Raw genomic sequence first — 15988 nt, 5'->3', positions numbered from 1 at the left:
ATCTACCAGAACCCTCATGAAAGACAGAGATAGGATTTGGAAAATGTGGACTAAAACTAGGACCCCTTCTCTTCTTCAGAAATATAAAGAACTCAGAAATAAAGTAAAAAAAAATAATCCATTATGACAAAATAAACTTCTATGCCAATCCTCCCGCTACTCTTAAATTAAACCCAAATAAATTCTGGAGCTCTATTAAACAGACTCTGCATCCAGGAAACCCTTCCTCTCGTAACCCATGTCCCAATGCAACACCTGAAGATATAGCCAACAAATTTAACAATCATTTTATAAACTCAATAACCTCCATAATAAATTCTCTTCCCCCAGAAACAACACTAGCACCCCCACAAACTCTATACCTCTTCCAAACCCTCCTAACTCCTTCTCTCTAAAAGCAGTATCAACTATGTAAAGTCATTACTCTCTAAACTTAAACCTTGCTCCCCATCTGTTGACAAGCTACCCTCTTACTTCCTGCAGATTGCCTCTGAACCTCTTGCCTATCCCTGTATCCATCTTAATCAACCGATCCATTTCTGAATCCTATGTCCCCACTGTATGGAAGAATTTTTTTACTCTACCCATTCAAAAACTGGGCAACTCCTCAGACATATCCAACTTCAGACCAATTGCCATACTCTCTCCACTCTCAGAAATCCTAGAGAAATGCATTCACAAGGAGGTAATGCATTACTTTCACCAGGAAAACCTTCTCACACCTACATAGCATGGTTTCCGTCCTAAGCATAGTACAACTACTGCACTCATATCATTAATCAACATAGTCTCCCTAGCTCGTGATAACAATAAACTTGTCTCATGCCTATTCCTTGACCTTTCTAAAGCCTTTGACACCATCTCTCATCCACTCCTTCTAGATAAACTCATTAACTTACATTTCTCTCCCCCTACTACCTCCTGGTTCTCCAGCTATCTCTCTAGCTGCCAGCAATCAGTTAAAATGGCTCTCTGCACTATCCTCCCCTCTCACTCTACAAATGGGAGTCCTCCAAGGGTCCATACTTGGACCACTACTCTAATATTTTCACCAAGTTGCTCTAATCATCTTATCCTCAGTCATCTCTTGGCAATATGCTGATGACTCAACTGTTAAACACTGCTGACAACCCAACTGACCTCCACTCAACTACCCAGGCATCCTTCCACACCACTGAGACTTGGGCTTACTGATAAACTAATACTTAATCCAAAAAAAAAAAAAAAAAAACTTAAGTTCCTACTCTTCCTCCCTAAAAATATCACCACACTCAAAAGTACATTTACCATCTTATCCTGCAACAACACTATCATCTCAGATGAATTTAGTACTAAATTGCTAGGTGTTACAATAGATGACCAGCTTAAGTTTGATCTCCATATTACTAACTCGTAAAAAGAACTCAAACTTGGGCACCTTTTCCGTAGCAAGAAATAATTAACACTGCCCAAATAACTCTCTCCCAGGCTTTATTACTCTCAACACTCCTGTACAGCTGCCATATATTCACAAACCTAAATTCTACACTTATTTCCAAGCTTGAAACTACCTATAAGATCGCCAGATTTGCAGCTAACCAAACCTACAAAAGTCACACCACTGCTTAGCAGCAACTAAACTGGCTAGAATTCCCTCAGCTGCTCCAACTATACCAACTACAAGTCATCCACTCGATTCTCTATCTACCCTCCTTCTGCCCCAGCCTCTCCTCTATCGTATCCAAATATTCCCCTGCTACGATGCTTCACAGCTCAAATCAAGAATTATTAGACATTTACAAACACAAAACCAAAATAGGCTGCCTTCTCTATAACTATAACCCAGCTACATCCTGGAACCAACTCCCCTTGGAAATAAAATCCCTCCAGCATAGCAAAAGTTTCAAATTAGCCACAAGGAAATACCTAAAAACAAAATGGTCTTACCACTGCAGCCAACCACCCTGAAACCACCATCCTTTCTCCTATTTCACCACCTCACTCTTAATGTATCTCTAACACTATTCTCTTGCCTCTTCTACCTCTTCCCTTCCTCTATCTCCAACCACTCTTACAGTCTCAAAACAACCTGCCTGTCTAGTCTGTCGCCTATAATCTGTCTCCCCTACATCTCCTATTAGCCATTCTTACTTTCCTTTCTTGTTTTCAAACTCCTATACAACTAGATCCTACCCACTTTAAATAAGCATCTGCCTAACTATTAACTCATTTTGCTCTAAGCAGCTTAAATAATATTGTAACTAGTCACATTTTCTTCTGCTAATTGTTTAAAACCTTGTTTGTAACAACTCGCATACTTGTCTGCCAATTGTTAATACCCTGTATAATTGAATTGCCTGAGGAGCTTTTTTCTCTCCAGGTCTCTGCTTGTAAGATCCTGTAGCTGATTGTTACTGCTATGTTACTAAAATTTAATAAATTGTTTTCTAGTCCTGAGGAGCTTTTCTCTCTGGGTCTCTGCGGAAAATGAGCCAAAAGCTCAGCCAGACTAACCCGGTTAACAAATGTAAAATAAATAAATAAATAAAATAAATAAGGTCAAGTAGGCAAAATGATCAAGGTAAGGCTTCTTCCGTACTTGCTGACATACTAAACTACTGCAATGTTTTTGATGTGGATGGCTATTACACCATGAAACAGGATGATCTGAAAGGTTTGAAGTGTGTGACTGACTCCCCAGTGCCCACATATTTATGTGCAAGCTGGCCTCTGTGACAATATACCATAAACAGTCTGCCCTTGACATTTCCCTTCCACCCTAGTGTGTGGGCCACTAAAGCGTCAATGGTTGGGAAGGTTCAGTCTGCAATCACCCTCTGAGATAAAGCTTTGCTGCAAGCACTGGAAACTGATAAGAGTCATGGGATCTGAAACTTGAGACCACTGAACTGTTATTGTCTACTGGAGTTGCCTTCTTTTTCTTTCAGCTGCTCCCATTAGGGGTTGCCACAGCAGATCATCTGTTTCCATTTCTTCCTGTTCTCTGCATTTTGCTCTGTCACACCAACCACCTGCATGTCTTCTCTCACCACATCCATAAACCTTATCTTAGGCCTTTCTCTTTTCCTCTTCCCTGGCATCTCCATCCTTAGCATCCTTCTACCAATATACCGAGCATCCCTGCTCAGCACATGTCCAAACCAATGCAATATCTCTTCTCTGGCTTTGTCTCCAAACAGTCCAACCTGAGCTGACCCTCTAATATACTCATTTCTAATCTTGTCCATCCTCATCACGCCCAATGCTAGTCTTAACATCTTTAACTCTGCCACCTCCAGCTCTGACGCCTGTCTTTTTGTCAGTGCCACCGTCTCTCCAACCCATATAACATAGCTGTTCTCACTACCATCCTGTAGACCTTCCCTTTCACTCTTACTGATACCAGTCTGTCACAAATCACTCCTGACACTCTTCCCCACCCACTCCACCCTGCCTCCAACTCTCTTCTTTACCTCTCTTCCTTCACCATTACTGTGAACTGTTGATCCCAAGTAGTTAAACTCATCCACCCTCACCACCTCTACTCCCTGCATCCTCCCCATTCCTCTATCCTCCCTCTCATTCACACACACATATTCTGTCTCAGTCCTGCTGACCTTCATTCCTCTCCACTCTAGAGTTCATCTCCACCTCTCCAGGGTCTCCTCAACCTGTAACCTACTCTCACTACAAATCACAATGTCATCTGCAAACATCACAGTCCACGAGGACTCCTGCCTGATCTCGTCTGTCAACCTGTCCATCACCACTGCAAATAAGAAAGGGCTCAGAGCTGCTCCTGGATGTAAACCCACCTCCAAGTTGAATGGTACTGAAGTATTCTTATATAAAACTTTGCAAAGGTTACCATAGGAATGATTGCTGGCATCAATCCTAGAGCCGAGGCAAAGAAGGGCTGCGAAGTTCTGCAAATAATCTGTCAAATAAGTGACTGAAAAGGAAGGATCCTGTCCTTGGGTAAATGGACCTTATACTGAAGTGTATACAGACTGCAGCTTAGATGGATCCAAATTAAATTGTAAAGTGTTTACTGTTTTTCCTAAGGACTAAACAAATTGCTAGCAGCAGCTGCCAGCATGCTCACGGTAGGAGTAGAAGAGAACTAGTGATCCATGTAGAGAAATACCTTCATGTCTTGCAACCATGGTTATCTGTAACAATAGACATACATTTGCTGCAAACCATGGGAGATAAAGTGAGATAAAAATGAAGAGCCCTGAACAGGGAATGACAGGTTAACCAGAGCCAGAAACAACTTCTTCTTTGGAAATACATGCTGAAATGCTGAAGAGCTCAGTCTCCTCCTGGCTGCTATGGAAGGATGGACTGCACCATGACTATATGAATGACTATGCTATGGAAGGATGGACTGCACCATCTTTTAATGCTAAATATTAATACTAGAAGTATCAAAAATAAAATACCTGAACTCCAGGCCACAATAGCACACTACTCCCCAGACATAGTTGCTTTAACAGAAACCTGGCTAAATAAAAACATAGCTAACTCAGAAATTCTCCCTTCCGACTACAATATCATTAGACAAGACAGTCCACTTCGTAAAGGGGGTGGAACTGCCTTACTGTACAAGTCCAACTTAACTGTCCGTCAATTACCAAACTCCTACCCCTCCCCCAATAATTGGGACATACTTATCTCACAACTTCAACTTCACCCTAAAAAAGTCATTACCACAATTGTGATCTATATTCCACCTGGTAATACACCTGCTAGCCTTGAAGACTTCTTATCCTGGTGTTCTTCCACATACTCACAAGAAACCCTTATTCTGGGGGACTTCAACCTAGATTGGTTCACCTGTACATAGAACCACCAAGTAATCTAATAAATCTCCATGGCTACCAGCAGCTAGACCAAATTCCAACTAGATGCGATAAAAAACCTAAAAGGGACTCCATCCTTGACTGGGTCCTAACTAACAACCCCACATTGTACCCTCACACAGGCAGTCTCCCAGACACCTTAAGTGACCACAACATAATACACTTTATACGTAATAGGACAAGCATATGCAAAACCACTAACTATATATCCACTAAAAACACAAAAAAATTATCTCCTGAGATCCTCAACACTTTACTCTGCAACTGTGACTGGACCCCCCCCTAAAAACTCTCCCACTTGACCAGGCTATAGCATATTTCAACAAAATATTTCTATAACACCTAGACACTGTTGCTCCACTGCACAAAATCAAGGTTAGAACCTCTACAAACCCCTGGCTCAGTAAAGAAACCAAACAAATCCTCAAGTCCAGAGACACTGCCTGGCTTTACTATTAAAAAAATAAAGAAACACAAAGCCTAACTAAGTACCACGAACTTCGCAACCGTGCAAAAAAATGCATTAGGCTTGACAAAAAATCCTACTACACAACATTATAAACTAAATACCAACACGACCCGCAAAAATTTTGGAAAAATGTAAACCAGCTTCTAAAATCCATCCAAAAGGCTACCCCCAAACCAACCACCCCTGAACTAATCTCATTGAAACACAATTCAACTCCCACTTTGTGAACTCAATTCTATCCTTAGTATCACAGGACAGTTCCTTCCTCACTATCCCCCCCCCCCAACACAAATAACACTAATACAAGCTTTACCCTCAAAACAGTTTCCACCACTTCAATCAAAAGCATGCTCTCCAAACTAAAAAACCTCATCAACAGCAGCTGACCTACTCCCCAGCTATTTCTTGAAACTCACAGCAGATGCTATTGATATTCCAGTCTCCACTCTCATAAACAGATCAATTGTTGAAAACTATGTGCCCAAACTCTGGAAAACATCCTATGTTACACCCACACATAAAGGTGGGACCTCCACTGAACTTAACTACAGACCCATTGCTTTACACTCCTCCCCCCCCCCCCTCCGGCCAAAGTCCTAGAAAAATGCATCCATATCCAGATGCTAAACTATCTCCTAGACAGCAACATCCTGTCACCTACTCAGCATGGTTTCAGACCTGCCCATAGTACCACTACAGCCCTCTTCTGCTTCACAAACACAGTAAACCATCTCAAAAATGAAGGCCTACAAGTGTCAACTCTTTTTCTGGATATGTCAAAAGCATTTGACACAGTCTCGCACCAAATCCTGCTAAACAAACTAATCCAGTATCATCTATCAAATTCCACTCTTACCTGGTTCCAAAGCTACTTAACTGACAGGTACCAAGTTGTGAAATGAGAAATTATCTCTCCCTCAGCTGCCCATAACTATAGGAGTCCCACAGGGTTCTATCCTAGGACCACTACTATTCACAGTCTTCACAAATGACCTCCATACCTCCACATAGCATGCATCTATAATTCAGTAAGCAGATGACACTACCTTAATCTGTGCTGCACAAAACATTCCCACCCTCCTGCAAACAACTCAACTAGCATTCTCTGACGTTGAAAACTACCTTACCAAAGCCCAACTTATCCTCAGTCCAAAGAAAACTCCGCTTATGATTATAACCAGTTCTAACAAAAACACTAACAGTCAATTCACTATCTACTCCACAAATGCTACTCCAATTGCTGCAGTGGCACAGGCTAAGCTATTGGGAATAACCATAGACTCCCACCTAAAATTTGATAGTCATCTCAACTTAACTATTAAAAAAGTACATGCCAAACTGGGGTCACTCTAACGTATCAAACCATTTCTTATCAACAACACAAGATCAGCCATTGCTCGCTCCCAACTTCTATCCACCCTACTCTATGCATCTCCCATTCTGACTAATCTCAATAAAACTGAACTAAGCAAAATGGAAGCCTGCTATAACAGAATTGCCCGCTTTGCTGCAAATTGCTCATATAGAACTCATCACTGTACTGCTTTGAGACAGCTCCACTGGCTTGAACTGCCCAACCTCCTAATCTACAATCAGCTCTGCCTCTGTCATTCTATCTATTACCTCCCCAATAAGTGTCCTGCCCTCAAAAACCTAGTACAACATCACTCAGCCAAAAGGCCTCTTAGATCATCAAGCAAACTACTACTAGAAATCACCAACAGCTACAATAGCTTTGGAGATGCACTATATAATAGTTCAGTGGCTAAAAAATGGAACTCTGTCCCTACTAGCATTCAAAACACATCATCCAAAGCCTCCTTTAAAGACCTCTTCAGGCAACATCTCAAGCAAAGTTGGCAGTGCCATGACTGCTCCCCAGGCTAGTGAAAGTGGATAACATACATACTAAATCTAGAGCACTTGATAATAGTTTTCAATCTTACTCACAAACACTGGCTAATCTGCAGTGTATGTACTGTACCTGTGTACTATGCATGTAGTCTACCTATGTTCCAAATTTCAGCTGTACACCACAAATCTATTATCTTTATTTTTAAAATTAATATTTTTTGTTTGTTCTCTCCACTGTAACTGCTTATGTACTGCATACCACTGTAAAAACATGGCTCTTGTAATGTGTGTGGATACTGATCATGTCTAAATAGCTTAATGTGTCTGTAATTTTTCTTTTGTGGAGCTTTTCTCCCCCGGTCTCTGCTGAAAAAGGGCCTTTTCGGCTCAGACACTCCCGGTTAACAAATGTTAAAAAATAAATAAAATATGAATGACTATTTACACAAAAATGGTTTAGGCTGCTCACCCCTTCCAGTCTGATGGAAATTTCCTGAAAGGCTCATTTTTCTAGAAGGTTAAATTTTTCACTTCTCGCTGCAGGTTTCTGACATGGTGCGACTTCAGTCAAGGGCAGAGAATGCCTCTATGAAAGTACATGGAATGGAATGGAAATCCCTTGGAAATTATTACAGTTGTCCACTTGTCTTAAGTAATGACCAGCCATGTAAGAAAGGCACAGGGACCGACCGCTTTTGAATGTCAATAGAGTAAGATAGTCAGACAAGGTCTAAGGTGTTAGACTGCCTCCCCCCCACCCCAAAAAGAAGGACGGCTCCCCTGCTAACTGCCTCTACCTCTGGCTGGGCAACCATTCGGGAAGCAGACATAAAAATCAATGAATCCTCCCAGCTCTCTGATTTTGCTTGCCACATCTAAGCAAAGCTGGCATGGACTTCACTGCATCACTGAAAAGGGAAATGTTGGACTCGGAAATTTGAAAACAGCATTAGCTAACTTTTTCCTTCATCATACATATTCTCCAGTGAATAAGCACACCTGGTCCACATACAAAGAATGATCAAAGTGAAAATTTAAGAAGGTTGCCTTGGTATCTTTAGTGAGATCACTTAGATATGAAGATGTAAAGCCATGCTGGCACTTGCAAATCTGGCCAAACTTTCAGCAGAGTTATAAGCAAAGATCATGTTAGGGTTTAAAACAGAAGATATGGTTGCAGCTGCAAACAGTTTTGCTTAAACTGTCTGCCTTATGTTACACACACTACTGCATTTTGTATGACAGTTCTCTCTGACCTTTATCATGTGCACATGTACAATACAACCTTTACAAAAAAACAGCAGGCCATGTAAACCTGCTTGTCCAACTTGACCAAAACCCTGTACTTCTTAACAAGAAGATGGAGAGCTGAGTTCTGGGGAGTGGAAGACCTTCTTTACGGCAGCTGCCACAACAAAGTCAGGCTTTTGAGTCTTTCACAAACAATTCCTACCCATATGATGCTAGGAGACTGTCTGGATTCCATGGAAGAGAAGCCACAACATCAGGGTTGCACTGTGTACTGCATGGAGCCGATTTTACCATTCTTTTGACAGACAGGACCACTCAGGAAGATGGCTTAGAGGACTGGACCATTCTCCTCTCTGTATCATTAGTTCTAAAATCTCCCACACTTGAAGTCATCCTGGGCAGACTGGAATGGAGGGGAAACTTCGCCCCTTCATCACATCTAAAGGGGGTCACTCTACAGATGACTCCATGTTCTTTCTCTTCCACCGCAAAAGATGACGGGAAACGGTTATGATCACAGGTGGCTGAGAAAATGCAAAGGACTTTGGGACTCTGTACTAATATGAGAAGAGGGAATGCTAAAGACTCAAAAGTACTGTCTGTGGGTTGATTAAAGGTCTGCGCAGGTTCTGAGGGAACACACTCAATGGCTTCATCAACTGCAATGACTCCAGAGCCAATGAAAGTTTTTTCGCCGATGCCATCAACACCAGTCTAGTACTCATTCCCTCAAATGTTGGATTCATCACAGGAGGCACCTGTACAGACCTCAACACCAGTAACAACAAGCCCATCGACACCAGCAAAGTTGTCCCAAGGGTACCATCAGGAAGTTGAGAGCATCGAAGATGCTGATGCCAAGGCCTGTAGCTCAATCACAGAGATCACACTCAATACTAAAGTGTGTGCCAAAGCTGACCATAATACACTCCAGAGCACAAACATTTTTAGCACAACTTAGGCAACAGAAAGTTGAAAGGGTTGTGCCCAAACAAAGGGAGCCTAAAACTGGAAAAGTTACCAGAGATCCTATGTAGGATTTGGAGATATTTCTGAAATTTAATGAAAATTTGTATAAAGCAGAGGAATGGGAAACCGAGAAAAGGCACAAGCTGAACTACTTATAGAGGACTTACTTATGCCAAGGTTACAGAAAGATTCGGTTCAACAATGAGGAGCTAAGATGGGAACAGACAAGATAAAAATGGAAATATTTAATCAATCGACAGGGAAGTCTCCAGGAACAGACAACACTCCTGCAGACGTTAGTAGGGAAGAACATGATAAAGACCTGCAAGGTTTTGTTTAGCAATATTTAAAAAAAAGGGGTGGGGGACCAGCATCTTGGAAGATGGCTGTATTACTCAGGGGGTAAAGACATTTCAGATACAGCTTCATATAGTCCTACTTCAATTTTAAACCATGCTAGTGTTTATGTCTATACTAGCTAAAAGAATGGGAAACATGTTTGCAAAACTAACAGACATTAATCAATGTAGTTTTGTGAGGGGAGGCAAGTATTTCACAGCATTAATAGAACAATGATGATACAGGGGGAAGCAGACTAAGAAAATGCCACAATTGTTGATGAGTCCTAATGCTGAGAAAACATCCAAGACTCAGCTGTTATTTTATGTGTAGGGCAATGGTGATATCTGCATTCCCTGACAGAATGATATGGTTAACTGGGAGGATATATGAAAGGTTGGAGGCAAGAATTAAAGTGAAAGGTTTCCTTTCCAACAAGGTGCATCTGAATACAGGAACCAGGCTGGGGTGTCCCCTTTCCCTGTTATTTGCTTTATATTTAGGGAAAGTGGCAAGCAAAATAAGGGGCTCTCTGATTCAAGACATAAATTGTATGGCAAATAAAGAAAAGTTAGCTTGATTTGGAGATATTTTGTACTTCAAAAATCCAGGAGGAGGACATTTTTGGGTTCAACATTTTGGGAAAGTTTCAAACCTTTTCAGGATATAAAATTACTGAAGATAAAATATAGGCTACAGTGGTAAGCTGTGCCCACACATGAATTGGTTTATCAATATCCATATATTTATGGGGACATAAAAATTTTTTAGGTGTATGGACTTAAAAGTATTCTGTTACGGCAGCTAAGGATATGTGGGAAGAGACTAAAATCATAACACAAAAATTGAGAAACTATAAGCTCTAGATTATGTATAAGAATAGTAAGAAACAGTGAAAATGTTATAATCCCTTTAGTTTCATACAGAGGTAAGGCATACTTTCATCCATCATAAGAGAAGTTATGGACAATAATAAACAGTTCAAAGAATTTATATTGGAGTGGAAGAAGGCAAGAGTTGTGTGGGATAAGTTGATTCTCCCCGTAAAACAAGGTGGTTTAGGATTACTGAAAAATGAAAAAAGTATTCCCGTAACAGACTCAATGAAGGCTGTCCCAAAAACGTCACCAAAGTGCCAGTTCAACAAATCAGACTCTTCAGTCCAAAGATATATTTCCACAAGATTTAATGAACGAAAAACATAGAGCATAGGTTAAGCGCTTTCATTTCCAAAAAACGGGTTTAGGATTACCTCATTTGAAGGGAAACTATACAGCTACATGGTTAAGACCCATATAGATATATGGATCCCTATCAGATCCACGAAAGAACACTTACCCGACGACCAAACCAAGGAGACCATATCGCCAACAGATCACAGCTCCGACAATGGTAAATAGAAGTACCGCGGAATGGGATGTATTCCCATTTCTGCAATAAAAACAAAAAGAAACATATATATAAGCAGGGGGGCAAGCCCCCATGCACCCCACATCCCCCCTACTTAAATATACCAACTCCGAGATCGTACCACATTGCTGAAACGGGAATACATCCCTTTCCGCACTACTTATACTTACCATTGTCAGAGATCTGCTCTGTCGGCGATGTGGTCTCACTGATCTGGTCATCCGGCAAGTGTTCTTTCATGGAACTGATAGGTTCCTACATATATATATATATATATATATATATATATATATATATATATAGATATAGAATATACAGACATAGATATAGATAGATATGTATCTATGTAGAACACAAAGAAAAGTACAAACCAAAGAGGAAAGAAATTAAAATGATACATGAAGAGGAAGTTCAGGTCCTTAAGGCATATAATAACCACCAAGCAGAATATAATATTCATAAAATATCAGCATTCTTAAAACTAATCCATCACAGGCATGAAAAAAGATTTTAGCACAAGAAATTACTAAGTATGGGTTTATTTGCAAGATGGGACTGGAATTTACTGGAGAAAATTAGCAAAGGATCCAAGGCACTGGCAGCAAACAACTAGAGAGGGAAAGTTAACAGAGTGGGATGAGGCCAAGAAAAGCTTGGAGCACAGGTTAGAGAGTGCTTCCACGATCGGGGTTACTATAGCAGTAAAAGTGAAGAGAAAGGGATGGGGGAGTGATAAGTAAAAGACCAGCTCTGGTAGAAATTTTATTTTAGTCTACACCAGAACCTGACAATAAAAAGGGATAATTAATTATGGTGTATAAAATACTGCATGAAACTATAAATCAATCAGAGGAGTTATACAAAGCTGGGGAACAGATAATGCAAAGGCAATTTACAAAGGAACAACGGGAGGACAGCATACCTCTCAGTTGTCCAGATTTTTGCCTCATATTTTTGGTATGTTCCTCATAAAAATGTGGTTTTCTAGCAAATCAGTGTGGACTGAATCACTAAATAATGACAGACATTTGAGTTTCAGATTTCATATCCTTCAGAAAATAAATGCCAACATGAACCCTGCTATTCTAGCAACTTTTGAAGTTTACATGAGCAATATTTAAAATCCATCTCTATTTTTGAGCCTTTGTCCCTCCATTATATTTGGCTTTGTCCAGACTTTTTGCACTAACAGGTTGAGAGGCACGGAGGACATCTGTATAGCTCCCAAGTATACAACAAAGTCCAGAATGTTTACGTTTTTTGCTTGGAAGTATCTGCATAAGTATTTTGGTACCAGAAGCAAACTTTAGAGAATTTTTTCCTCAGGGAGACGAGAAATGTTGGAGGTGGGGGGAGGGGGAAGGAAATGGGAACACTTTTTTTTTAGGAGTATAACAACTTGGCAGATTTAAAAAACTCACTACATAGTACTTTGTTAGAAATGTAGGAAGAGCAAATAGTTCTAACCAAGAAAATTATTCTTTTGAGCTGGAACACAGGAGCTGAACTGTCCAGCTATGGTAATGACTTCCTAAGTTTAATGCTACTGGCTACTAAAATGCAACTGCAGCTGAAGTACTTAATATTGTAAACAAGATAGAAGAATTGGAGGCAAGATCTTTAGAAAAGAAAAGGAGACGTTACAAAGAAATAAATGGAATTTTTAGGAACATATGTAGAATAATTCTGACGAGGAGTGAAATTTAAGGGAAGGCAGGCACTGATCAATTTATATTATGTTGGAATGAATGAAATTTGTGTCCTACCATTTACACATGTAGCAACCAGATTCTTTAGTCTTTTTACCCCCTTCACCTTTGAGGTGCCCTGTCCAATGGCTCTGTTACCTGCACCCTGCTAAGCATTTCATTCCAAGGGGCAGGAGCCAGTCGTCTCCAAGCTAGGTGACAGCCCTATGGCCTATTCATTTCTGTCCAGGATGTCCTATTGCCTCATCTATTCCCACAGTGGAGAGGAAAGGTTTTATGGAATGGGTCAAGTAAACTAGCCCTTGGAGTGGCCTACCCCTAGGCTGTCTGCAGACTCACAAATGGCTGCCTGTTTCGGGGAGCAAACGTGTCCTCCCACATACACACCTCTTACTTCCCAACTCAGCAGGAAAATCCCTGACTGATGCTGACACTATGGGATGACAGCACGCACAGTATCAGGGAGTGAGACTTGAGAACTACTTTAGCACATGTTACTAAGCTGGTATGAATGGAGGGCTACATTACAAATGGAAAAAGGAATATCACAATGAGACTGGGTTCTTTCACTGTATGAAAAGATATCCATATCAAGTGAAAAATACACAGTTGAATCAACCAGATATCGATCCAAACAGCTATTCCAGATCGCAGTGGAATAGACTCTACTCCCACCAGTAAGTATATAACTCACCTTCAGGTCATCACTATATCAGAAAACATGTCTCATACTTGGCAGTCTGCATTGCAAATGGTTAACTATGGATAAGGTAGAGTACAGGGTGCTGGATCTGTGACACCCCATGCATACTCAAAATACCTGTGAACTTCCCAATGTATTTCTTAAATTGTTTCTCAATGTAAAGATGCTTACAAAATCTCTTACATTATTCCTTTTTTACTACACCACCACCACAGCATGGCTGATGTGGCAGTAAGTATGCTGTGGCCTATACCCACAGTGTACCAATAAATACAAGGCAGGCAAACCATGAGACATAAAAAGGCTAAACGTATACACACTACCAACACTGGACAACCAAAGTCTTCAGCAGAAGGTTGAAAAAGATACAGCAGTGTTTGAAGACTGATGGACATCACAGGAAGAGAGACTTTAAACCAGTAGTCCATGATCTTAAACAGCAGCACACTGAATGGTGATGAGAGTAGAAAGAATAAAATAAAATTCTTTGTGCCAACACTTGCTCAACACAAGTTCGGTACAATCTTGACAGATTACGGATACCGCTTGACGGTTCATAAATTGCATAACAAAAGAGCAAGACTTTGCCTTTAGGCTCCTCCAGCCTCCATCCATCCACATCAGGGGCATTAAACCAAAAATGTACAGAAAAAAAATTATCGAAATACAAAATAAAAGGAGACTTACTGTTACTAAGACAAAGCAGATAGTGCTAAAAGGAAATCTAGCAGTCTTTTGTGACAAATGGATAGCAATGTCAATAAAGAAGCTTACAATGCTGCTACACATAAATATGCAACTCAAATATTTTTAAACTGGCAAGACATGCTTGTTTCCTGTATGACAATCACATGTTGAAACAGCAACAGAACTTATTTGTTAAAGCAGGTGGACAGAAAAGTGAAGTACAACAGCTTACCTGTTTGTTCCAACCTTGGCATAGAAGACAGAGTAGGTGAGGTTGTCTCCATGAGGTTCTGCTGGAGGACGCCATGTCAGCTTCACAAAGCGGGTTGACACGATAGAAGCAACAACATCTCGAGGAGCAGAGGGTAGTGGTCCGGTCGTAGTTGCTGACGCTAGATGGTCATTAGTGGCACTGGTCAGTGAGGTAGGAGGGAATGTTGGGATGGCAACATCTTGGCATGTGCAAATATTCAGGGGAATTAGGAAGAGCAAACACCACAAGAGATAAAGAAACAAAACAAAAAAAACACAAAACAACGAAATAAAGAAAACCACGATGGGAAACAAAACAAAACGAATGAACACAAAAAGCCAATTAAACATGCAGGTAAAAAGAATGTCACGAAAATTAAAGGGAGGTACTGCATAACCATGGCATACATCAGAATACAACTTAATCAGTAATCACAAAAGGAGTGCACTGGGATTAACAGCTGAGATGAAGGGAAATGGCACAGGCAAGGGACTCAGCCCTTCATAATTTACCTTCTTGTGTTTCTACATATAATTTGTCAAACACTCAAGACAAAGACAAGCACACTAAGGCTCAGATTATGCTGCAATTGCTTTCATACAGCCAGATATAAAGTAAAGCAGAACATCTACACCAGCAAAAGCAAAGCACTACATCATATCAACAGTTCAGAAATACAAAATCATTTATACAAAAAGTACAGTTTTGTACCTACCATAAATGTAGATGTTCGAGTGTTCACACTGCTGCAGTCATTACACTTGGGTTATCCTGCCATCAGGTGGTCCCGCAGTCGGCCAGAGTTCCAAAGTCTTGGTCCGGCATCAGTTGCTTTTGCTTCTTCCCTGACGTCAGTGCGCCAGGGGTATACAAGATGCATCTGACGCAATTTTCTTCAGTTTTTCTTGCCCCAGATGTCAGGTGCCCCCGAGTAGGTAGGCAATACATATTGCTGATAAAAAAATATACATATAAAATAAAAACAATACCTTCAGTTACAAGCAAATACACCATAAAGGTTGTATAGGATAGAAAGGTATAGATAAGTCCAGCTAGTTCAGAGGGGATGGAGGGAGAGTAACCTGGACTGCAGCAGTGTGAACACTCGAACATCTACATTTATGGTAGGTACAAAACTGTACTATGTTCATCGTGTTACACTGCTGCAGTCATAACACTTGGGTAGAATCCCAAAGCCAAGGTTGGGTGGCTGGTCTATAAAGAGTTAGGATTGGCTATGAGGCCCTGCAGAACTGCAGTGGCAAATCCTGCTCTGGATTTAGAGTAAAGAGGCAGGTGGTAATGCTTGATAAAGGTGTGCACTGAACTCCAAGTTGCAGCCTCCAAAATTTCCTTGGTAGGTACTCCTCTGAGAAAGGCTGTTGAAGTGGCTGTTGCCCTGGTGGAATGTGGCCTAATGTTATTTGGGACTGATTTTCCATGCTGTGTGTAGCAGTAACAAATACAGTGTCCTATCTATTTGGATATAGTCTGCTTTGA

The 15988-nt window shown here is 40.7% G+C and overlaps 1 protein-coding gene across 13 annotated transcripts in view; it reads right to left on the bottom strand.

Moving 5' to 3' along the window:
• Window positions 1-15988, bottom strand: part of NEO1 (neogenin 1) — a 2116015-nt gene that overhangs the window by 614300 nt on the left and 1485727 nt on the right. For 10 of the 13 annotated variants that reach the window (XM_044077665.1, XM_044077664.1, XM_044077653.1 and 7 more), the window contains exon 8: window positions 14468-14687. In XM_044077665.1, coding sequence (XP_043933600.1) covers window positions 14468-14687 — 220 coding nt within the window. The remainder of the gene's footprint in view (window positions 1-14467; window positions 14688-15988) is intronic. The other 3 variants (XM_044077666.1, XM_044077658.1, XM_044077662.1) reach the window with 1 other exon arrangement.

The sequence above is a fragment of the Protopterus annectens genome, chromosome 7.part0, assembly GCF_019279795.1.
Source record: "Protopterus annectens isolate FY-2018-M chromosome 7.part0, PAN1.0, whole genome shotgun sequence".
Lineage (NCBI taxonomy): Eukaryota > Metazoa > Chordata > Ceratodontiformes > Protopteridae > Protopterus > Protopterus annectens.
Note: the sequence above shows the minus strand (reverse complement) of the source record. Positions and strands in the feature narration are given on the sequence as shown.